The 23881-nt window shown below is 40.8% G+C and overlaps 1 protein-coding gene across 1 annotated transcript in view; it reads left to right on the top strand.

The window, feature by feature from the left end:
- LYRM4 (LYR motif containing 4) overlaps positions 1-23881 on the top strand; it is a 167052-nt gene that overhangs the window by 25538 nt on the left and 117633 nt on the right. Inside the window, exon 2 of the mRNA XM_059399382.1 lies at positions 19903-20023. Within this exon, the coding sequence (XP_059255365.1) occupies positions 19903-20023 (121 nt within the window). The remainder of the gene's footprint in view (positions 1-19902; positions 20024-23881) is intronic.

The raw sequence follows: 23881 nt of genomic DNA, 5'->3' as shown, positions 1-23881 counted from the left end.
AGTATGGGAGGGCCCTTCCCTTGCATCTTGATCTCCTCACACCCTCCAGAAGTGTGCTCTTCAGTTGTGCCTTCAACCCTGTGTGTGCTCTCATGATTCACCGTAGTTTATCCTTTCTCCCCTCCTGCAAACCCTTCTCTCTGCAAAACCTTCCTTCATCTTCTGGGTATGCTACCAAATTGAGTGTGTCTACACAAGATTCCACATCTGTCCCAGCAAACATGGCCCTCCTGCGTTTCATTTCATTGTCTGGGTGTTCAGCTCTCAAGCTGGAAATCCCTTCACTTTTTCTCCTTATTTTACCCATAGTCCATCTTCTTGCCCCATGGATTGCCGCTCCCGTATTTCTCTTACCAGCAGAAATTTTGCCTTCCCACGGTGATTGCCTTTTTTGGCCCTAAGCAGTTTCCATCTGGATTTCATAACAGCCAGTTCTTAATACCAGGCATCCTTCACCTTCTCACCAGAGTGGTTTTCTAAATCCACATCCGATGGTGCCACTCTCTGAAGTCATGCATTTAAAAGCAGCACCAAGGGTTCATAGAAGCGGAATTCTTCCCTTAGAAGCCAAGATTTGTCAAGAAAATTTGACTATGTAGATTTCAAATGCATAAATGCTAAGTGAGAGCCCAATAAATATAAACCTTAGTCTAGACCTATGAATAACTATGTCCAAGACATTATTATGTTTATCTATATGAAATATGTTGAATTTGCTTGTAAAATTCCAGTATTCAAATAGATATTGTTTTCTGATGCTGAAAAATTAAGAACTGACCCTGAGTCAAAATTTGCATTTGTGTCCTCTCATGAAGAAGCGGTAGCAAAATAAATAGGATCATAAAATTAACATTTTATTGTTCTTCAAAGATCTGTATTCACTTCACAACTCTCACTGAATTAAATTACCTTTAGTTATTTGTTTATATAAGGGAAAAAGAGCAAGTCAACTTGACTGAATAAAATATGGATTATTTATAAGGCCCTTGGACTTTCTCTTACATAAATGCTTATGAATTTCTCCGCACTTTTAACTTGTATATCTTGTACCTAGATGAGTTTGGATAATCAGTGATGCATCTTTACATACAAATTCTCTAATAAGAAAAGTTTCTTTTTTAACATGAATATAGAATTACCCTACAGAGCTTATCTTGAATGGCAGTAGTTTTTCTTAATACTATCTCTTGCTGTATTGGGGTTATATTAAATTGCCTTGGGCTAGCCCGGGAACCTTACTGTCTTTTAGCATTATTGTTCCAAATTTTCAATTAACAAATCAGAAGTTTTGCAACCTTATGTCTTCTCAAATGAGCTGAAAACAAACTGCATTGAATTTTATTCCTGACTTATTTGTGTGTTTTTATCAGTGAATCAAGATTGTATGTGTGCCGTAATTGAGAAAATCTGGAACATAAGGGTAGGAAAACCAAAATGAGACCTGAAATGAGGTTAACAAGCAAGGTGGGTGCTGAAAACAGGCAGCCAGGAACAACCTCTGGTTCGAGCTTCCCAGGAGCCTATGCAAAGAGAAGATCATGAATGGTTGCGCGAGTCAGTGTCTATGATATACAAACAGCCAGTTGCGTAGAAATAAAACTCTTCTGGCATGAAAACTCAAGAGATTTTTCTCGTGAAGGAAAACATTCTTAACATAAATACGATCCATTGCAAAGGACAGTTTTCTCTTCTGGCGTCTCTTAATATGGGCTAATGGCACCAAACCACAGGGAATAAAGCCAGCTCCACAAGAAACCCAAGATTGTAGATTCCTGGTGCCACCCACAGATAGAGCTGAGTAACCAGTAGATAGAGGGCTGGGCTTTCAGTCATTCCTACACAGATAGTACTCACTTCAGTCAGAGACTTGATATGTTTTGAGCAGCAGGGAGTAAAATTACACTCCCAGGCAAAATCTAAACTGAATAGAAAAGGAAAGCTTCACTTTTACCTTGAGGGAATTGCCGTGGACAGAACCAGAGGCCTCAAAGAGCTCTGCATCCACTCCAGTTCTGGACCTTCAAGACTTTTTTTTTTTTTTTTTTTTTTTTTTTAGATTTTATTTATTTATTTGATAGAGATCACAAGGAGGCAGAGAGGCAGGTAGAGAGAGAGGAAGAAGCAGGCTCCCTGCTGAGCAGAGAGCCCCTATGTGGGGCTCAATCCCAGGATTCTGGGATAGTGACCTGAGCCGAAGGCAGAGGCTTTAACCCACTGAGCCACCCAGGCGCCCCCCTTCAAGACTTTTTTAAAAGGCTGTTACGGTGGACCATCTTTCTTTCTTTCTTTCTTTTTTAAGATTTTATTTGTTTGTTTGAAAGAGAGATGAGAGAGGGAACATAAGCAGGGGAAGTGGGAGAGGGAGAAGCTGGCTTCCTGCTGAGCAGGGAGCCTGATGCAGGGCTCTATCCCAGGACCCTGGGATCACAGGCAGAGCCGAAGGCAGACGACTTCTGAGCCACCCAGGTACCCCCAGGACCATCTTTTCTTAAACAACAAAACTTTCAGATGAGATACTCAAATCAGTGATAAAATGAACCCCCATATAACAAAAATGGTTTATCCTTCAGGGTCATTTTGAGCTATAAGCCACTTAACATGTACCAAAAATCAAGACTTCGATTTCAGAACATTTCTTCTGAGGCTGAGTTTTAAGAATAATATTTTGAGCTCAAAACCATTGTCTCTTAAGACTGCTCTCCCTGTTTATCAAGACCTCTGTATCTGCATACAGTTATCCCTTTCCCTTATGCTCAGGGAGGACAATATTTTAGTTCTCCCTTGTCCATGGTAGGGGGACACATTTCAGTACCTCCAGTGGAGGCCCGAAGCCACAGATGGCCCAGAACCCTGTAGTATACATGAAGTTTTTTTTCCTATCCATATATATCTTCAATAAAATTTAATACATTAGGCACAGTAAGAGAGTAACAACAATAACCATTAATAAAACAAAACAGCTATGGCAATATGCTGTAAGGAAGGGTATGTGAATGTGGTGTCTCTCAGAATACTGTTCTGTACTCTTTTTAAACATGATAGAAGGATATATAGTATAGGCCATTTTAAGAATCGGGTTGAAATTGAAGTTAAATTTTTTATTATCCGTCTTTAAGCAAAGCGAGTGGTTAGTTTCAATGGAGGAGTGAAGGGACAAGCTAGGGAAAGAGCTGTAGAATTGCAACCTGATCAGGCAAGACCTGGGACTACAGTGACCGATCTGTAGGCATCTTCTCAAGCCAGAACTGTCCACAGTCCTGAGCAATCCCACAGGCCACTGTAGCAGAGCAAAAACACAAGACAATCCTTGTGTTCTGTACCAGGAACCTGCAAATTAAACTGTGAAAAGATTAACAAAAGACAAAGCATACAAATCTGTTTCATGTTAACATTTTTATAGGGCATATGCATGTCTATATAGAAAAATGAAGCTCCCCAAGAAGAAGTTAGACCTGAGGACTAGTAATACCATTTTCACAAAGGGTGATAAACTGTGCAGAAGTGATGAGGCAGATGAGGCACAGAAAAGGATTGTAGTTTTGGGGGGTAATATATTATAGGAAAGTAGGAAATATATGGAGGAAACTAATGGAATGTAAGGGTTTTTTGTTTTTTGTTTTTTGTTTTTCATTTATTTCAAAGAGAACGAGGGAGAGGGAGAGGCAGGCTCCCCACTGCTGGGCACACAATGTGGGGTGTGATCCCAGGATCCTGGGATCATGACCTAAGCCAAAGGCAGACGCTTAACCAACTGAACCATCCTGGCACCCCATAAGGGTTGTTTCAGTATGGCTTGTTTGCGTAAACTCATCCTGACGGAGATTCCCCATCTCCAGTGATAAGAATGTTTGTTTGCTCTCTACTGGTACTGGGAGGACATCTTTCTCGTGGGAAATTATCCCCTGCCTTTTGGGCAGAAAGGACAGACAGCCCTTCCTGCATCTGCTATTTTTCAATTGCCTGCCATTTAAAATAACGAAATACCAGAGTGACATATTTGGGGACAGAATGTTCTGATCCCCTTTACTACTGTGATCTGACTTTGGACTGGCTGTGGGATCTATGTGACAGAGGACTTTGTGAGAGAAGGGGCTGGGGATCTCTGCTGAGGATCTCTGCTATAATGGAGTTCATATACCTAAGAGCAGCTGACGCCCTTCTTAGGCTGGGTTGCTAGAGGATTGAAGAAGATACGATTAAAGTAACAAGGCTGTGTCTGGTGTGTAGGCACTGTGCTGGACCAGTTAGTGGTTGTTGCGAAAGAAGTACTTGATGACTGAGCAGGACTTGCAGAGGGCCTAGGACCTGCCCATTCAGTCTCCAGCTGTTGAACCTGAAAGCAGCAGCCTCAGTAGAAGGTTTGTTGAAGTCAGCATTTCCCAAAATGTAGTGTGTATTACTGGCCGTGGGGAGAGGTTCTGTGAATGAATCTGGGTGCCTAACTTTGTCTTCCCATGTTTCCAGGTTTCTTTACTGCTTTAATATGCAAATACTCTTTGTAACTCTTCTCAGGGGATTACTAGGGGTTTTTTTTGCCCCCCCCCCCATAACACATGTTGGAAAATGCTGTCAGATCTGATTTTCACCTGCTTTAGGCTCTTGAAAGCACAACTAGGCAATTAGAAGGTAGGTCCTCCCCAAATCTGTTAGATCATCTGTTTTCTGCCTGCTGTGGTTGTTCATATACATGAGAGCTTCTTATTTCTAAGAAACATGTTTTGCAAAGGGATGCTGCAAGGAAAGCTTCCCAACTAAACCTCAGTTTGTTGAACATGGGCTGAGAGTTTGGGGCCTCTTTTTCTGTTAATCCATCGACGACAGTTCTAAGTAAATACAGTTTATCACACTTGTGTGGCTTTTAATGTAAGGTGGACAGTTTTATAATTTTAGGAAGTAAAGAAGGTGGAACTCATTTAAGTTTGTACACCCTACATTAAACATGGTTCCGTATCTACTATGAACATGCTGTTTGTTATTATGGGCTGGGTGTGTTGGATCATGGAATTACAGACCACACTGAAGCCAAATGCTTTTATTGCTCTGAGCATTTATATATATTGAAAAGTCGGCCTTAGGTTTAGGCCAAGTAATAAAAATTCCATGCAACTCAAAATCAAAGCATGTTGCAGATTTCTGATCCGTGAGTTTTCAGTACTAACTCTGAGTGACGGAGCAGAAAGCCCTTCATATCTTCCCAGTCAGACCTGGTGTCTACACACTGTGGTCAGTATTCGAAGAGCAGCAGTGCTAAGACCTTAGACTTAAGCAGTTAGAAGAAGACTATCAAATTCCAAAGGCAAAGGCCCAGTGCCATGTGGTGAAGGGTTTTTATTAGCCATGCAGTGCATTCCTCTCCTGAACTGCTTCACACTTCTGCAAATCATCTTGGCTTCTGTCAGTGTAATAACATGTAATTGCCTATCTTTAGAATACCATGTCTTCCTAACCAACGTATGCACGTCAGTGTCCAGAAAGTGTCACCACCTTTGAGAATCCTCTGTATCCCAAGAGAATTGCCAAGACTTGACTTTGGACAGGAGCTGTAAGTAGTAAGCAAAACATGGAAGGTTAGAGGGACAGCCTGTGGCCAGCTTTCTTCAGCCACCGCCTGCCCTGAAGGGAGAGATGTGGTATGGCCACAGCTAAAGATGCCCATTGCCACCAGTCCTGTGGCAGAATGAGGAGACTTAGGTTTATATCCATCACAGAGTTTATTTCGAGACTTCATTTGTGTTTGACCTTCCGTGTATACTTTATTGTCGCTTGGGCAGATAAATGGCAAGCATCGTTCTAATATTATTTAGTCAGTATTAATGTGAAAAAGCAGTATGGTAAGCAGCAACCAGATTTGTAAATGCAAATGTTTGCTCAATTCTCTTTAGTCTTAAAGTCCTCAAGTTCTTTATAATAAAATTAAATTCTAACACATAAACACCTACTAGATGATTCACAAAGATGTTATGGCAATAAATTACATAATGCATGGAAATATTTTGACCTACTTGGAAGAAAGATACAGTAACAAGCTGTTTGTATTATAGATGGCCAAGCAAACAAACTTTGTTTCAAGGCAATAGAGCACCTAGATCAGAATAACCATCCCTTTATTATGGTACATGATATTCCATGCCTCATGCTGCTTATGACATCCCAGGAGACATCGAGGTTAATTGCATTTTTAAATTCATAGAATTTTTAGACTAGACAAGACTTTAGAGATGCCTCTTCTCTATGAAAAGCAAAATTAAAGCTCTCCAAAGGGAGAAAGGGCTACCAGATTTTGTCAGTAAATCTAGGGCTGTGATTAATGTTTTCATTTGCATAAATTTACATAGAGCATTCAGAACCCTTTAACTCCAAGTAAGCAAAGTAAAGTTAGCTAATGGCCTCCCTTACCCTGGATTCAATCTGGTGTTCAGGGACTGAGGAAACAGAGCCAGCTTGTCCTTGCTGTCCTTTCCAAAGCCAGGATACTCAGGGGAAGCTGAGCAGGATTTTGACTGTACTTAGCGGTCATGACTCCAGGGCCTGATACCTATCTTATCTCCTGGTTTCTGGTTTTCTTATGGAAGGGTCTGGGTACTATATACTTGGAATATTTTTATGTAGTTTTTTCTTTGCTTCTGAATAGCCTAGCAAATATTCTGCTGCTTCACACATTGTTAGAAGGGGTAGGGAGAATCATTCTGCATTTTTTTTGGTATGTGAATTATCCTTACTAATACACTGAGCACAAGGTAGGTGACTAATCTGTTCCCTCTTGTCTTTCCTCCCTTGCTCATTTATTGTTGCTGGTGACTGATGGCAGGAGGAAAGAATGAAATAAAAGGCATTTGATTTGGCTTCTTTGTAGCAGCACTGATAGGAAATTTTAATGAAGACATTTGAGTTTAATGACCAGGAGGATTCCATCATTCCTGCTTTACACCCACCCCCTCCGAGTGGAAAATCCAGAAGTAATTAATTGAATATTCTTACTGTGGATAGTTATTTTCCGTAAATTTTAAATCATCTAAAGGTCAAGTCTTACACTGGCTAGTTCACACTATAATTTAAAATAAAATTTTTAAAATTGTATTGGGTAGCCTGACTTTTATCCCTTATTACATAATGAAAACTTCAACTTGATTTTGTGGTCCTAGGTCAGGCTTGTTTCTGGTAAGTGCAGGGGAAACAGCCAGAAAACCGTATCCCTGCACACAGAGCCTTTTATGCCATGGGGCTAACTTACAAGAGAGATGACCAGTTCCATAAGAAGGTGTTCTGTGGATGTGAGGACATTTAAAACTTGAGTATTATCTTGTGTTTCCCCTAACAAGAGTAGTTGCAGGACTTCACAAATGAAGGACCTGGTCATCTTTCAGGCCAGGAATATGTGAAGAACGGACTGCAGATCTGAGCCTCCCAGCCGCCAGTTCTTAGAGTCAGCTTGTGTGGGACTGTGCTGTCCAAAGAGCCACATCTAAAACCAAATAAAAGAGAAGCCAGGACCTCCCAGCTACTTGATCTGTATGCCTCACTGCAGAAATGCCTCACTGCAAAAAACCCGACCCCAGTTTTATAGGTGGCCTTTACTTTGATAAATTGGTTTGCATTTTGAAAAATCTTGTTTGCAACAAAATGTCAGTGGCTGTGAGGAAGGATCCAAGTGATAATTACAAGTTCAATTTTGATGAATTACAGGTTAAAAATATTAAATGTTTTTAAGCATCAAAAAGGGAACCCAGACAGAATGCTTGTAAACCTTTCCTCCAGGGTCTGAGGTTCGGAATATCTGCTACAGAATGGTGGTGCCTTTCTTGCTTGCTGTTATTTTATTAGCTTTTTTTTTCTTTTTAAAGAGACTGTTACTTTAAAAAATTCTCCATAGAAACTTACTGAAAATCTGTAGTTATATGAAATATTTTTTTAAATCGTGTTTTTCAAATATATTTTTTCTCATTTGTACAGTTTTCATATTTATTATTTTAATAAATATAGTCCATTAATTTGCTGTAATTTATTTGACTGTTTATTATTAGACATTTAGATTAGGACTTAAATCCCACCAAAAGGTTGCTGAGTGGGGTGATAGCCTAAGTTCTAAGAACTGGAGTTTTCAGCGGTTCAGGCCATGGGGGAAGAAATCCCAACACCACTTCCTTTGAGCCCTGGAGCATTTTTCTCTCTTTTCTCTCTCTCTCACCATCTGTCTTGCCCTTCTCTTACTCTCATCTCTCAAACCTGCAAATACGGATTTCCTCAAACATCTGTCTTTTCCGTAATGACCTGGGCAACCAACCACAACTGGAGAAAAAGAAGAATCACCATGTTTGGCAAGTTGGTACCACCATTCTGGCTGTTTCCAACCTCAGCAGGCCCCTTCTGGTTGTCAGGTTCTGGAGTCTGCACATGCTCTCATTTTCTGAAATGATTCTTTTAAACCCCTCCTCTCATACTTCCCATCCTCCTTACTCTCTTTTCCTCACCACTTTTTTTTCTAATGTATGTATATCCCAGAAACCATAACATGAAAGAATAAACACATTTGTCTTAGCTACTTCCCCTGACTGTTTTTTTGTTTTTAATTTGTTTGACACATTTTTAAAATAGCTTTTTTTTCTCCTTATTTTCTCATGGGATACTCTTTTGCCTTGCTAAAATGTTAAGAAAGGGGCACCTGGGTGGCTCACTCAGTTAAGCATCTAACTCTCGATTTGGCTCAAGTCATGATCTCAGGGTCAAGAGATCGAGCCCCATGTTGGGCTCAGTGCAGTCTGCTTGAGATTCTCTCTCTCCCTCTCCCTCTGCCCCTCCCTTTGCACACTCACACAGGTGCGCCTCTCCTCTCTCTCTCTCTCTCAAATAAATAAAATCTTTTTAAAAATATTAAGAAATATTAAACTCTACTTTTATTTTATTACTAATAAGGCTATATAAGCCATTAATTTTCATCTAAGTATGGCTTTGACCTAATTCCAGAGATTTTATGCATAATCTTTTTCATTATTCTAAAAATATTCTTATTGTATAATGAAATTTTTCTAGCCTTAGTTACTATTTATGAGTGTATTTCCAAGAATTTAAGGGTTTTCTTTTCTTCTATATATTTATTACATTATAGTCAGTAAATATATGCTGATGTTGTTCTTGCTAAAGTTACTAAATAACATCCTACCTATGGGCGCCTGGGTGGCTCAGTGAGTTAAGCCTCTGCCTTCGGCTCAGGTCATGATATCAGGGTCCTGGGATCGAGCCCACATTGGGCTCTCTGCTCCGCAGGGAGCCTGCTTCCGCCTCTCTCTCTGCCTGCTTACTTGTGATCTCTCTCTCTCTCTCTCTCTCTCTCTCTCTCTGTCAAATAAATAAATAAAATCTTTAAAAAACTTAAAAAAAAAATCCTACCTACAAACTTCATTGGAGCCCTTTTCAGCCTTGGTGTTATCCTTTGTAGGACTTGGAGCAATCTTATTTACTCTCTGTATGTAAAGAATGCCTCTTGTCGCCTCTCTCTTCTGCCTCTCCTCTGACCCTCTCTGCCTGCTCTTAAATATTCACTGTGTCTCCAGAGCTAGTTCCTCTTCCCATCCTACTTCTTTCTTCTGAACAATCGCATGCCCCCCCCCACCCTGGTTGTGCCTCATTCTTCACTGTTGAGTTTTATATTTATTGCCAGCCTGGTTGGTCTCACCAGAAATTCAAAACCCAATCTCTTCTCCCATGAATTGAGCCTTCTCTATTGCTGACTCTTCTTTATTTTGAAGTATATTACTGATTTTATGATGTCACTAGGAACTTAAAAATTATGAGGAAATTATGGTTATTATAATAATCTAGAAAGCATAAACCCCAGTAGCCGAAAGCAATTATTTTCAACATGCCATTGTATTTCCTTCTAGTTCTTCTGTGCCTATATATTCCACAATTGACATCATTCTGAGTATGTAGTTATAGCCGTCATTTTAAAATACTTAACCTTAGAGGCTAAAGTTAGATTCAAATTCAACACCTTCCACTAAAATAAATTCCAGAAAGAGTGAAACAAAAAATTAATCCTGGAAGAGTCTCAAGAATACATGGGTGAATGTTTTCTTGTGATCTCACAGTAGAGAAGGCTTTCATACGTATGATAATTAACCCAGAAGCCATAACATAAAAATTATACACTTGACTCTGTAAAATCTAAAACATCTGTATGTGACAAAAATACACAGATATCATAAAGCCAAATGATAGACTGGGGAGAGCATTTCAACTTCTCACAATAGATCTTACAAATGAATCAAAAAGACAAATCATTCAGTTCAAAAAAGGTAAAAAATATAAACAGAAATGTAAATGGCTTTAAGCTTGTGAAAAGGTGGTCAGCTTTATTCCTCCAAAATGAGCAGAAGATCTTAATAGACATTTTTCCAAAGAAGACCTACAGATGGCCAACAGACACATGAAAAACATGCTCAACATCACTACTCATCAGGGAAATATAAATCAAAACCACAATGAGATATCACCACACACCTGTCGGAATGACTATTCTCAAAAAGAAAAGAAAAAACAAGTGTTGGTGAAGATGTGGAGAAAAGGGGAGCCATCATCATGCACTGTTAGTGGGAATATAATTGGTTATAGCCACTGTGGAAGACAATATGGAGTTTCCTCAAAAAATTAAAAATAGAAATACCATATGATCCAGCAATTTTACTTCTGGGAATATACCTGAAGAAAGTGAAAGCAGTAATTCAGAGAGATATATGCACCCACCTTTGTTCTTTACAGCATTGTAATAGCCAAGGTATGAAAACAACCTAAGTGTCCATCAAAGAAAATGTGAGGGGAGGGGGTGTGTGCGCGCACGTGCGTGTACACACACACACACACACACACACATACACAATGAAATGCTACTCAGCCATAAAACTGAACAAAAATCTTACTTTCTGTGACAACATGGACAAACCTTGAGGGAATTATGGTAAGGGAGATAAGTCAGACAGAGAAAGACATACCATATGATTTTACTTAACATGTGGAATCTAAAAAACCAAATGACCGAACAAAACATGAGCAAAATCATAGATACAGGGAACAGAATGGTGGTTGCTGAAGGGAAAAGGGTTGGGGAGTAGGCAAAACAGGTGAAAAGGCTCAAGAGACACAAACTTAGAGTTATGAATAAGTCATGGGGTAGTAATGTACAGCATGCTGACTGCAGTCAGTAATACAGAACATACTTGAAAGTTGCCAAGAGGGTAAGTCCTTCAAGTTCATTTGGTATGGTAACAGATGTTACCAAGACTTATTGTGGTGATCATTTCAGATTGTTATACAGTTATCAAATTACGTTGCACACCTGAAACCAGTATAATGTTACATTTTACACTTCAACAACAAAAAATTTCTAAATGAGATACTATTTCCACCTGTTAGATGACCAAAGATTGGAAAGTTAGATAAAGGTGGCAAAGGTGTTAGGAAACAGTCATGCTAATACATTTCTGGTGGAACCTCTACACAGAATTTGGACAATGTTTTAAATACACATTTTAAGTATCATAAATACACATGTCCTTTGCCCTGTAAATTCGATTTTTCAGAATTCATCTCAGAGACACGCAGTACTACAGTAAACAAGGATATTGATTAATTACAGCACTGTTTGTAATAGCAGGATTGTATGTGACTAAATATCCCTTAATGAAAGCCTGGCCAGATGAATTCTAATTCATACAGTGGACTATGACAAAACCATTTATGGGTCAGCTCCATTTGTATTGGTATGAAATGCTTACTGATACATTTTGATTGAAGAATTAAAGGTACTCAGTATGTTTAAAATGCTTCCACTTGTGGGAAAAAAAAATACAGCTGTTTTAACAAGAATCTGCCCTCTGAGAGGCTAACAAAAAACTGCTCTGATTGCATCTACAGAGAAGAACTGGGAGAGAGAATGATCTTTCTCCTTATATTGTTTTATACCTCTGACTTTTGCACCTGGGACTTTAAGTTTTGTGAAACATTAATTTTAAAAGCATAATTTCATTATGTAGCCACTTCTCCATTATTGAACACATTTAGGGTTGTTTTTACTTTTAATGCTCACAAATAGTTCTGTAATGAACATCTTTCAGTATACATCTTCATGCTTACTTTGGGTTATTTCTGTAGGTTACTAAAAGTAGAATTACTGGATAAAGAGTTATCAACTTTATTACATATTACTATGCTATCTTCTCCCCACAGGAAGTACAGTTCATAACTCCTACCAGCCCGATATAAAGGCCTTCCTTTTTTTTTTTTAAATTCTGCTAATTTGATGGCAGAAATCGTACCTTATTTAAATTTGCATTTCTCTGATTATGACGGAGGCTGAACATTCATGTATCTCTGTCCATTTTTCTCTCTAAATTTAGTCCCTCTTTGTGCTCTCTTGTGAGTTATTGTTTCTGGACTCTTACTCATTTATTTACTGTAGGCCTAATGTCTTTTCTACTCAATTTATAGGTGCTATTTATATGCTAAGGATATTAATCTTTTGTCATATTTGTTTCTAACTGGGTTAGGTCTTTAAGGACAAGTAGAAGTTAGCCAAGGAATCAAGCTGGGGGAGGACATTCCTTGTATGGAGGACCAGCAGGCCCAAAGGAGAGAAGACTGAGGACACTACAAGTCTTCCCACATGGCCGGAGTCGGTGGACCATCCTGGAAGGGGTGCTGGATGGAGTAGAAGGGATGAGCAGGAGTACACCGTCTCTGCATTTGATCCTTATCCTGAAGCTAATGGGAAGCCATGAGGGGATTTTAACAGAGAAGGATGTAATAGGTTTTATTTATAGCTGCCCCAAGAGTAAGAAGCCTTGGTCTCCGAAGTAGGTTTTCTGATAGTAATTTCACCTCCTCACCCCACAAGTCTTCTTATTGATCACTATCCACCTTTTTAAAACAATTAATCTCAATTATTTCACTCACTCTTACTGCTTATATCAATAGCTCTTTCCCTCGTAATGCCCGGAGCTACTTCTCATAAGACATGCTTGGTGCTCGAACTATTTGTAGGAACACTTGAAGCAGTGTTGAGAGACCAGATGATCTTTTTAAGCTTTGTGAAGCAGGAGACAATTTTTTTTAATGCCTTTTCAAACGATTAACTACTTGGCTTATACCAAGTATTTTTCAGAATTTGGATGGAATTTATCGACCTCTGGAAGAAGCATAGCTTAGAGGTGAAAATCACACTGGGTTCAGGACCCATCTCTGCCACTTACTAGACATGTAATCTTGGCCTAAATGTTCTGAATCTCTCTGAGCCATAGTTTGTGAAGATAAAATGAGATCGTGTCTCTCCAGTACTTAGCACAGTGTCCTGAGCGTGGTACTTGCGCCATCAATCGTAGATATTATTTTCTTCCCCCTTTGGGCCCTCAAGACAGCAAATGACTGTGGAGAGCAGCCGTTTTCTTTTAGTCTTGAGAACAGAAGTCTGAGTATATACCTATCCATATTCCATTCTCTATTACCCACTTCAAGGTCTTTCTTTATCCTTTCTTAAAGTATTTTTTTCTCTGACCTTGGAGTTCAGGGTTTTATAAGTAAATCTCTTGGCATCGTACTCTGGTTGTTAAACCTCAGTGAGTCTTCCCAATGTTTCATAACCACTCCTGGGACATCTTCTTCCATTATAACTCTAATTATCTACCCCGTTTATTTTGTTCACACTTATTATTCATAGGTTATACACCTTTGCCCTGTTCGGAAGTTTGATTTTTTTCTTACATATTTCTCATCAACTTACATAATTTTTCTATTTCAAATTTGATTTTCCAGTTTGTCCTCTGTCCTGGTTTCTATAGTACAGCATTAATTTCTACTTTAACCATGTGCATAATCCTTTTCTAACATTGCAGTCTTTGGTGGTATCTTTTTGCTTTTCTTAAAAGTGGGCAAATGTAACTCCTATACTATTTAGTTTTTTCAGTTTTCCTTAAAAGTCACCCAAATGAGAGGGGCCCCTGGGTGGCTCAGTCAGTTAAGCATCTGCCTTTGGCTCGGGTCATGATCCCAGGGTCCTGGGATCGAGCCCCGCATTGGGCTCCCTGCCGCGTGGGGAGTCTGCTTCTCCTCTTCCTCTCTCCCCAATCCCACTCATGCGTACACTTGCACTCTCTCTCTCAAATAAATCTTTTTTTTTTTTAAAAGAAAAGGTCACGCTACTGAGGAATAATTAAGCTAAAATAAAATGCATCTATTTTAAGTGTACAATTTCAGTGTCTTGACAATATAGATGTTGTGAAAACGCCACCCCAGTCAAGCTAAGAATTGTTCCATTGCCCCCGCCAAACTCTCCTTAGCCCTTCTATGTTCACTTTAAATGACTTCTACCGCCTCTTTCATCTCTGTAGATTTCCTGTCTGTCTAGTTCCTGAGTCCAAAACCCTGTTGCTGTCTGCTGTAGCCCTAGTATCGTGCTTGTATAGTAGGAATTCTTCAGTGAATTCTCAGTACACATTTTGTAACCACTGCCTCTCCGAGGTTATTTCAGTCTTAGTGCTGCAAATGCTTTTCATTCCATTTCCTTTCCAGTTGTGTTTTCCTTATTGATTATTGGCCTTTTTCCTAAAGATCTTTTTAATATTGCCTCTGATATTTTGAGAAGTTTATTTATTCCCTAAGTATTTACTGAGTGCGGTTTCCGAGCCAGGCCCTTTAGATCCAGTGGTAAACAAGAAGGAGAAAAGTCCCTATTGTGTGGGGCTTATGTTCTAGTGAGAACTCACGTTCATAAGAAGGAAGCTTTCTGATCTGTCCCCTCACCCTGTTATCCTCCCAGAGTACTCCTGACCTTCAAATGGTCCTTGAGCTTTCTCTCTCTTGTTGTTAGTATCCATTTTATTGTACATCACACAAGCCATAATCCCAAGGCTGTTGCATTAGTGTGAGAGATAAGAACCTGAACCAAGATTAGGACTGAAGGTTTGAAGGAGTGGAAGGTGATTCAGAAGAGATATAAAAGGTTGAAACAATGAAACATTGTGCTGGATTGAATATAAGGAGTTAAGGGGAAGGAGGAAATTTAGGACGAATCCCCAAATGACTGACTTAGATAGTTAGCTGTATGAAAATGCACCTGCCTGCAAAGGAAAATTTGGGCACTGGGGCCAGGGAGGAAAGAGAATGGTGACTTCAGTTTGAAAGTGTTCAGTACAAGAAGCTGTAGGAGGTGTAGTGGGTGTCTTGTGTTAGCAAGTCCAAAAGGCAATTAATTGGGTTATATGGATTTGGGACTCAGAAAACAGGCATGGACTAGAGAGACTTGGTAGCCAGTGGCATATATATATGACAGTAAACCTTGGGCACAGATTCAATTAATGGAGGAGATTTTATTTAAAAGAAAAGAGGTCCATTAGGGAGCCCTAGAGAGTACAAAATAGAAGAGGCAGCAGAATAAGGTGAACTCACAAAGTAGCCTAAGAAGAAATAACCAATAGATCAAGAGAGTGAGACGAGACACCATCTTGCTGTAGAACTCTCCAGTAATAAAGCAAACAGAGATAACTCAGTAAAAAATGGCAAGCACTGACATCTATCTCATTATAAAAGTGATTGATTTTAAAGGATCTTATTTTTATTAAAAATTATAATTTTTAAAGTTTAAGTTTAAATCTTTAAGTGGCCTGTGTATGCACTGAGTGCTGTTGGATCCTAAGCCTTGATGAATCTTGAGACTTGACATCAAGAAGTCAGCAGCCGACAGTGTCATGGGGACAAACAACATGGTTGCATTAAGTAGCGTGGTCTCAAAGATGTGTAATGGTGAACCCACGATCCGTAAGCAGCAGTAGGGTTGCAGAACACACTGGCACTCTCCTCGCAGTCCCTTGGAATCTAGGGACATGGCTTAATTAAGCAGCTTTCTCATAGGGGCTATAAAGGAAGCACTGTCTTCAGAGACAAGGCCCATTTGAGTTAAAGCAAGTTGATGGAACACATGTCCTACCAAGCCATTGAAGGAGTTTGCCCCAGAGAGGCTAAAGAAAGGTCACATTGTTTTGTTTTCTAGATACTTGACGTGGGGTAGGGAAAGGAAGGAAAAAGCCCCAATGCTTTTAATAGGATGGGTAAGCAGAGAAACCAGATTGTGGGGTGAGGCGGCGACAAAGGATGATGCCAGTATTCGATCAGCTTGTTTCCCAAACGCACCTTTTTGATGCTGCAACCAACGTGAGCCTCCAGGTACTGTGATTATTAGGGAGTGCGTTGGAAGCGGGGAGGGAGTAAAAGCAAGACCTCGGGCCCTACAGAGTTTCCATTACTGTCTGCGGTTTATTTTGCAGCTGGGAAATTACAATGGGTGGGAGAATCCCATACAGGAGTTTGATCCTTGCAGCAGTGAAAGGATATTCAGTAGAGCCTGTGTCCACGCGGATGTCTCACGGTGGACCAGAGGGCAAAGGCTGGGGTAGAGAAGAAAAGCCAAATGGAAATCTGCACGAAGCAGCGTGAAGAAACCCTGCAGGGCTTCAGGAGGGTGGAGGCAGAAGGACTGTATGAGCAGCACAGCCTTACGGTTTCTGTGGATGGGGTCGCTTTCTCAGAGTTGGGAGCTCTTGCTGTTGTGTTGCCTTTTATTTATTCATTTTTCACACCTTATTTCAAACAGCATCTGACTCCTCCTAGGACCGTCCTGAGGCAGGCATCGTGCGGCAGCTGCACATTTTCCTTTGGAATGTTCTTGCTCAGTGATAGGGTCAAGAGACCAATAGCCAGAATGTGTTCAAGGATAAACGGTTTCCCCTGTAGTGGTGGAAAAAGCACAAAGGATAAAAATGTAAAGGGTAAAAACCAGGCGGGGGCAGAACCGAAACATTGGTGGATCTCCCTCTCCTGTGAAATTCGAGGATTCTGGCAGATTTGATTACCTTCACAAAGTTATGATCACTTGAAAGAATCCTTACAACTGGGGTGTCTGGGTGTCTCAGTCCATTAAGCATCCAGTTCTTCATTTCAGCTCAGGTCAAAATCTCAGAGTGGTGAGATCGAGCCCCGCGACAGGCTGTGTGCTGGGCTTGGAGCATGCTTAAGATTCTCTTGCCCTCTCCCTCTGCCCCTCCTTCCCCCAAATTAAAAAATCTATTTAAGGAAAAAAATTATTCATACAACGGAAAAATTGTCCTTGCAGTAGTAATTACTTGTATGATTCTCAGCCAGTGCAGTGACCTCCTTGGGTGAAGAAAAACTCTGTATGTTTTAGACGATGGAGGAGGAGGAGGAACAAGAAAAGAAGAGAGAGCCATTATCACATCATTCATGTTAGAGGTGCAGTAATCAAAAGACAACCTTTGATTACTTTAGACACGTTTAATTCAAATACCTAGAACTTTGCTCTTCTAGGTGTGGACTTTGGAGATCTGGGGAGGCAACAAGAATACACAACCGACTGTAAAAGGCTGGACCTTGAGCTCAGCGGATAGAAATCATTGAGGGTCGTAAGTTATCTTCTGATTTCCTTCAACTTTAGAGGAACTTCAGACTTCATTTTCCAAGCCGTACTCCCTTTTTTGCTAGCTATTCTGGGCTGGTCACTGGCTTCTAGAAAAATGAATTTAGTAACGATTTCTGCTGACCATTTCATTTTTCCAAAAAGCCCGTGCAGCATCCTGAGTGAAGAACTAAAACAACGGATGACTCCTGGGGTAAATTCCTGTTCCAAAACCAGTCCTACATGTGAACAAAATGTTAGAATTAAATTGTGGTGTCTGCTCTGCTCCCATCACCACTGACAAAGAAACTGTTTTGAGGAATGGGTGGGTGTGAGGAAGGACAGTGATATTGTATTATGTTAGTAACCATCATGCTGTGCAAGAAAGTACCCTAGAAATTACTTTCAGCTTTCCTGGCTAAAATCTTGTTAGATTGACAGCTATCCAGGAGAATATCTGATAAAGTCTACTAGTAAAAATCCTTGCCAAGTCTTCATAATGAAGGAGCCCCTGTTACATAGTGTCCGCTAGTTTAGGGATTCCATTTCCAGTCATGGTTGCCCCAAGGTTGATCCTGAGTACCCAGGACCATCTCTGCAAATACTCCCATTGGCTCCCCGAGGCTTCAGATGAGCAACTGTCCAGGGGCTTATGTCCTAAAAATATCTACCTTTCTCTGTCACAATTCTTAATGGCACAAGATTTCATTTTACTTTTGCTTTTAAACACAAGGAGACCTGCCATTTGGATTTTTAATTTAAAATTTCTTTTTACTTTAGGGAAGTTGATCTAAAATGAAAGTAGACTTCTCTAAAACTAGTTTCCCAGTAAATTATATCCATCTCCCCAAACACGTTCCCAACTCCCAAAGAAGGTATATTCCCCTTTCTCATCTCTTTGCCTCTGTATGTAAATGCTATTAACAGTTTCCCAGGGATTCTTTAACTGATGTTTAAAGTTAAAAGCAGATCCATCTGAGATCATAAAAGGACTGGAGAAAATGGTGTTTGCTGTGACTGACTTGGATTCTTCCTTCTTCTCTTGTCTTCAGTCTTGCGTACATGTGGAGGGCATGGGGAAAAGCCATGACTATGTAGGGGGCACATCAGGTTAAGGACTCTTGATTATCCAGACCATTCTGCCATCTGTCCACACACCATATTATGACCCTGAGGATGAAGGATGAAGTTGACTCTGTGTAGTGAGGAGAAAGGAGTACTAATTCATTAAGTTATTAGGAAGAGCTTTCATTGGTTGAGTTATGTGATAAAGCTGACTGCTCGGGACGCCTGGATGGCTTAGTCGGTTAAGCGACTGCCTTCAGCTTAGGTCACGATCCCAGGGTCCTGGGATCAAGCCCCACATCAGGCGCTCCACTCAGCAGCGAGTCTGCTTCTCCTTCTCTGTGATCTCCCTCACTTTCATTCTCTCTCAAATAAATAAAATCTTTAAAAAAAAAAAAAAAAAAGCTGAATCCTCCCAGTAACCCTCAGAAGTAGGTAGTATTATACCCATTTGACAGATGAGGAAACATGGCCTTATGTTAAGAATCTTGCCCAAGTTCACACAAACAGTGGGAGCCTGGAGCAAAGCCAAGCTTGTCTGATTTGAAGGCCGTCCTCTTGAACTGCTGTCCTTTGTTTGCTGCATGCAATTTATTTGGTGGGGAGGGGTATTGTATGTGCTTGTGTGTGCATATGTATGCACTATAGAGATGGAGAAAAGCAGGGGTGCCTGGGTGGCTCAGTTGGTTAAGAATCCGACTTTTGGTTTCAGCACGGGGCATGATCTCATGGGTTGTGGGATTGAGTCCCATGTCCGGCTCCCCACTCCGTGAGTCTGCTTGAAGAGTCTCTCCTGTTGACCCTCCCCCTACCTGTGCTCTCGCTCTCTCACTTTCTTTCTCTCTCTCATAAATAAATCTAAAAAAAAAGATGGAGGAAAGCATTTTGCTATGAACTTTACTCTCGACTGTAGTAGGACCCTTATGTGTTATATTCTAAAAGAGGAATAAACAGCTAAAAGATGGGAGAAGATTGGGGAGCTGACCCGAGTCAGGCATAGATCACCATCTTGGTGCATGAGTATGTGGCACGTCGTTTCACCTTTTTTAATTCTTGCTTTGTTCCTGTACATTAAAGGTTCAATTAGCCACATTAATGGAGAGAACTCAGGCGTGAATAACTGAAGAACCAAGAGTCTGAGGAGCAATTCAGTAACAGTTTGCCTTGTATATGTGAATTGTTTGTGCTGGATTTATTCCCCTAATCTGTTTGCTTAGTCATCCCAGAATAGTAATAAGTGGGCCTGTCCCAAGAGCCAAGATCTAAGTGAATTATCCACAGGGGAATACAGACAGTTAATTCGTAAGGAAGGGTTTTTTATTTCATTTAAAAGCATAGCTTCAGACTGCTGACACTTTTTCTTTTTTTCTCTTGAATTCATTTAGAACTTATGCTGTCAGGAGGATAAGAGATGCCTTCAGAGAAAATAAGAATGTAAAGGATCCTGTAGAAATTCAAGCCCTAGTGAATAAAGCCAAAAGAGACCTTGGAATAATTCGTCGACAGGTAAGATGATTCGATGATGTACTGTCTTTCATTAAGAGCTGTAAACTTTGACATATCCCCCTTAATTGGCCATCACTGCTTTTGGTATTTATGATTTATACCATGGGGTCATGAAACTGTTCCTCTTACTCAGATAGACACAGAAAGATGACCTACCATATTACTGAACTCAAGGAGAACATAAAGGAAAATATCAGCTTTCCAGAATCTCAGGAATGCATCCTTCCTGGGGGCTGCATTCTCATTGTTCACTAAAGGCTGACCTTTAAATATGACACTTTTTAAAAAATCCCCCTTTGTGTGATATATTTACACATTTATCCATTGACATATGTCAGAGAACATAAATATGTTCTACTTTTCCTAGTATTTTTAAAATCGTAATTCAAGGTGTTGTTGCCCTTTCCTTGGAGACACCATTGTTGGTGAGGAACCTGAATTTTGTTGCTACTTGGAAGATGTATCTGCAGGTGCAAATGGGGTAGAGCACAGCTGTTTAGCTACTGACCCCGTAACAGACCCTGGAAGGTGTTTTTGTCTCATCTTGTAGAAGTGCCAGGGATCACCTTGATTTCTGCTTGCTTTGCTCTTCCTCAGGAAGTGGACCAGAACATCTGCAGCAGCATGGTCTCCTGGGTAGTGTGATATGTCCCTCTTTCTGCAAAATTAATTAGAGAGTCAGAGGCCGAGTAGTCTGCTTTTAGTTGGTTTTCTCGTCCTCTAAAAAAAATCATCCTTTTCACTATTTTTCTTTGATTTAGCAACAGTCATACCATAAGCTCTATTTCTGTTTCTTATCTCTCTTACTTGCCGTAAAGTTCTTTATAAAGTATGGAAGGGAAATCCCTTACCATTTCCCTCAGTTCCGCCTCGAGTTTTGGAAAGGGCTTGTTCAGGATCATCAGGAGATACCAGCTCGGCTGACAGCAAATCATGTCATACTATGTGACATATATATGTGTAGATATACATACATATACATCCCTAACCCTTCCTCATGCTGAACTCTAGGTAATTCCAAAAAAGAAGCAATATTAACTACCGTAGTTTTCTCTTTATGTCAAATTCAAAAGTCTTGCAAGGTAATGAAACAAACAATCCCTTCTAAAATGACTTTTCAGATTCTGATAACCGTCCTTGAGTTCTCCAGTTTTCTAGCCACAGAGTAACTGCCACATTCAGACAAACCTAGGAAATGATCTTCAGTGAAGGCCATGGAAGGATAATAGGATAGTCAGAAAAATAAACTGATCAGCGTATTTGCATATACTTTGATACTGGCAGGTAAATGAGTTTTCATTTTGAAAACTGCAGGATGATGGCATTTTGCAGGCATCACTGGTTGAATTTTATGGGATGCTTTAGCACTGGAACTTGGAAAAAACAAGCAGCCTGAGTCCTCATTTCACATAAACTCAGATTCAGTTCTTTGGCACTTTCTGATGTAGACACTGGCAAGCAGCTCCCAAACAGACTGGCGTTATCCTTTAGCATAGAGTTGCAGAGTAGAAACTGCTTAGAAAAGGAGCCTGTAAGTACTTTGTGCCGCCATTTCTTCTGTTATGTAATTATCTTGTCCCCCCTGGTTTGAAATGCTAAAACTGCCCTCTCAAGAACACAAAGATTCTCAACTGTCAGACATCCCCAGTGAACCCACATTTAAAACCAGCTCAAAATGCTGCAACCTCTGGACCTGTGGAAGCCAGGGTGCCCTCCTCAGGACAGCCTGGCAAAGGCACCTTCCTTGCCAGTTGGGGACAGGTTGCCTACTTTCTGGCCCAGGGCGCTTTGCCAGGAGAGCAGCAGATGATTATTTGGGCCCTGAAAACTCTGCTCAGAAAGGTTTTGACAAGTGAAAGCATTCCTATTGCATTAGAGAATTTGTTAGCCAATTACAGGTCAATTACAGGTCAAGACCGGGTCAAGCTTTACCAGGGAAGCTCTCATAGCCACCGCCTTCTTTTTTTTTTTAATTTGTGGTACTTACTTTTTATTATTATTATTATTATTATTATTATTATTATATTATTTAAAGATTTTATTTATTTATTTATTTGATAGAGACAGAGAAACATCAGGAGAGGGGAAATAAGCAGGGGGATTGGGAGAGGGAGAAGCAGGTTTCCGCTGAGCAGGGAGACCGATGAGGGGCTCAATCCCAGGACCCTGGGATCATGACCTGAACTGAAGGCAGATGCTTAACAACTAGCCACCCAGGCACCCCCCTCATAGCCTTCTGACGTGCCTCCCTGATTTCCCATGCCTGCATGATCTATTCTCCACATACTACCAGAGTGTTCTTTTTTTAAAAGGGAAATTAGAGCAGATTATACCCCTGCTCAGAATCCTCCAGAGCCTTCATAGCATGATGGCAATAAAATCTGAAATCCTTAAGAAGCTCTCAAAGACTCTCCATTGCTCGTCTCCCTCACACTTTGGGATGCCTTCCTGATGTCTCTGAAACACCCCCAGCTGGTTTCCGTCGTGGAGGCTTGGTCCCCTCTGCTTGGAGTACTCTCTCCCCAGGCCTTCTGTTGCTTGATTCCCTGTTTCCCTCAGACTTTTATTCTGATTTCACCTTCTCGCAGAGGGCTGTCCTGACCACACTGTCTAAAAATTGCCTTCCTTTTGTCACTCTGTCCCACAGCCTGCTTTGATTTTCTTTACAGCATTTATCAGTCCTGAAAATAACATCACTTAATGCCTTGTCTGTTTCTCTTCCTCCGTGAGGATAGGGATCTCCCCTGTCATGGTCACCAGTACCTGACTGGCCAGTGCATGGGCTCTGGGGTTAGCCTGCCTGTGTTCACATCCTGACTTGGGCTTCTGACTTGGAACTGGAGGCAGATATTTAACCTCTCGGTGCCTGATATAAAATGCAGATGAGACTAGGCCCAACCTCATGGGTTATGATGAGCAGCAAGTAAGTTAACACATGTGATGCCCTAGAAGGATGCTGGCACATAGTAAATACTTGCTGTTACTGTCATCAGGAGTATCTAGAGACGCCCCCACTATGGTGGACTCTCCATAATCCTCTGTGGGCCAAAGGAGTGTGTGAAGATATATTTGGCCCCTGAGATCATACATCTCAGGCAGGGGGTCTGAGCCACCAACTCATGGTATCTTGCTGGCTGCCCATTGTTATGCCCCAATAATGGGTCCGTGATTAAAGGAGCTAGACTGATATAAAGCGAAGGTCAAGCAAAGCTTTATTTCGCACCAAGCATCAAGAATCAGACCAAACGTTCGGGGACGCACCTATTACAAGAGAGGGCGACCTTCTCTGCTTCACAGACTAGCTTTTAAGGGCAAAGCTTTTAAGGGCAAAGGCCGTGCGGTTGGGCCTGGCCACACACAGGTGTCCAATGAGATTGTAACACACACAGGAAACTCCACAGTGATGCTAGGTGACAAACTGAATTACAATTTACCCTAGTAGACATTTGAACCAGCCTATTACACCTTGATTAGGATTGGGGCCAAAAAGGCTCCCAAAGGCGGGGTGGAGCCCTACTCCTTGGTAGCTAGGGAGACGGTAAGCAACCCTCCCCACTGATCTGATGTCTCCATCTGGCAGGACCCACCCTTGTATCTGGGCTTTGTTACCTGGAGCTGGTTTCCGGGACTTGTTTTTAAGTAAATCCCCTGGGGGAAGGGGAGCCAGGACAGTTTAACTTTAATGAAAGACTCTTGTTAAATAGGTCCTTATACCCAGAACCTCTCCTCAAAGAGAATGAATCATGAGGAGAAAGTGGAAACCTGAGGAGGCCCTTAGCCTCTAATCTAATGAGACATAACCGGCATGAGCTGTAATACCCTTCCTATCAGATCCCTCTTTCTCTTGGATACTTGGAT

This window comes from Mustela nigripes, chromosome 5, assembly GCF_022355385.1.
Source record: "Mustela nigripes isolate SB6536 chromosome 5, MUSNIG.SB6536, whole genome shotgun sequence".
NCBI lineage: Eukaryota > Metazoa > Chordata > Mammalia > Carnivora > Mustelidae > Mustela > Mustela nigripes.
This window is presented reverse-complemented; position numbering and strand designations above follow the sequence as displayed.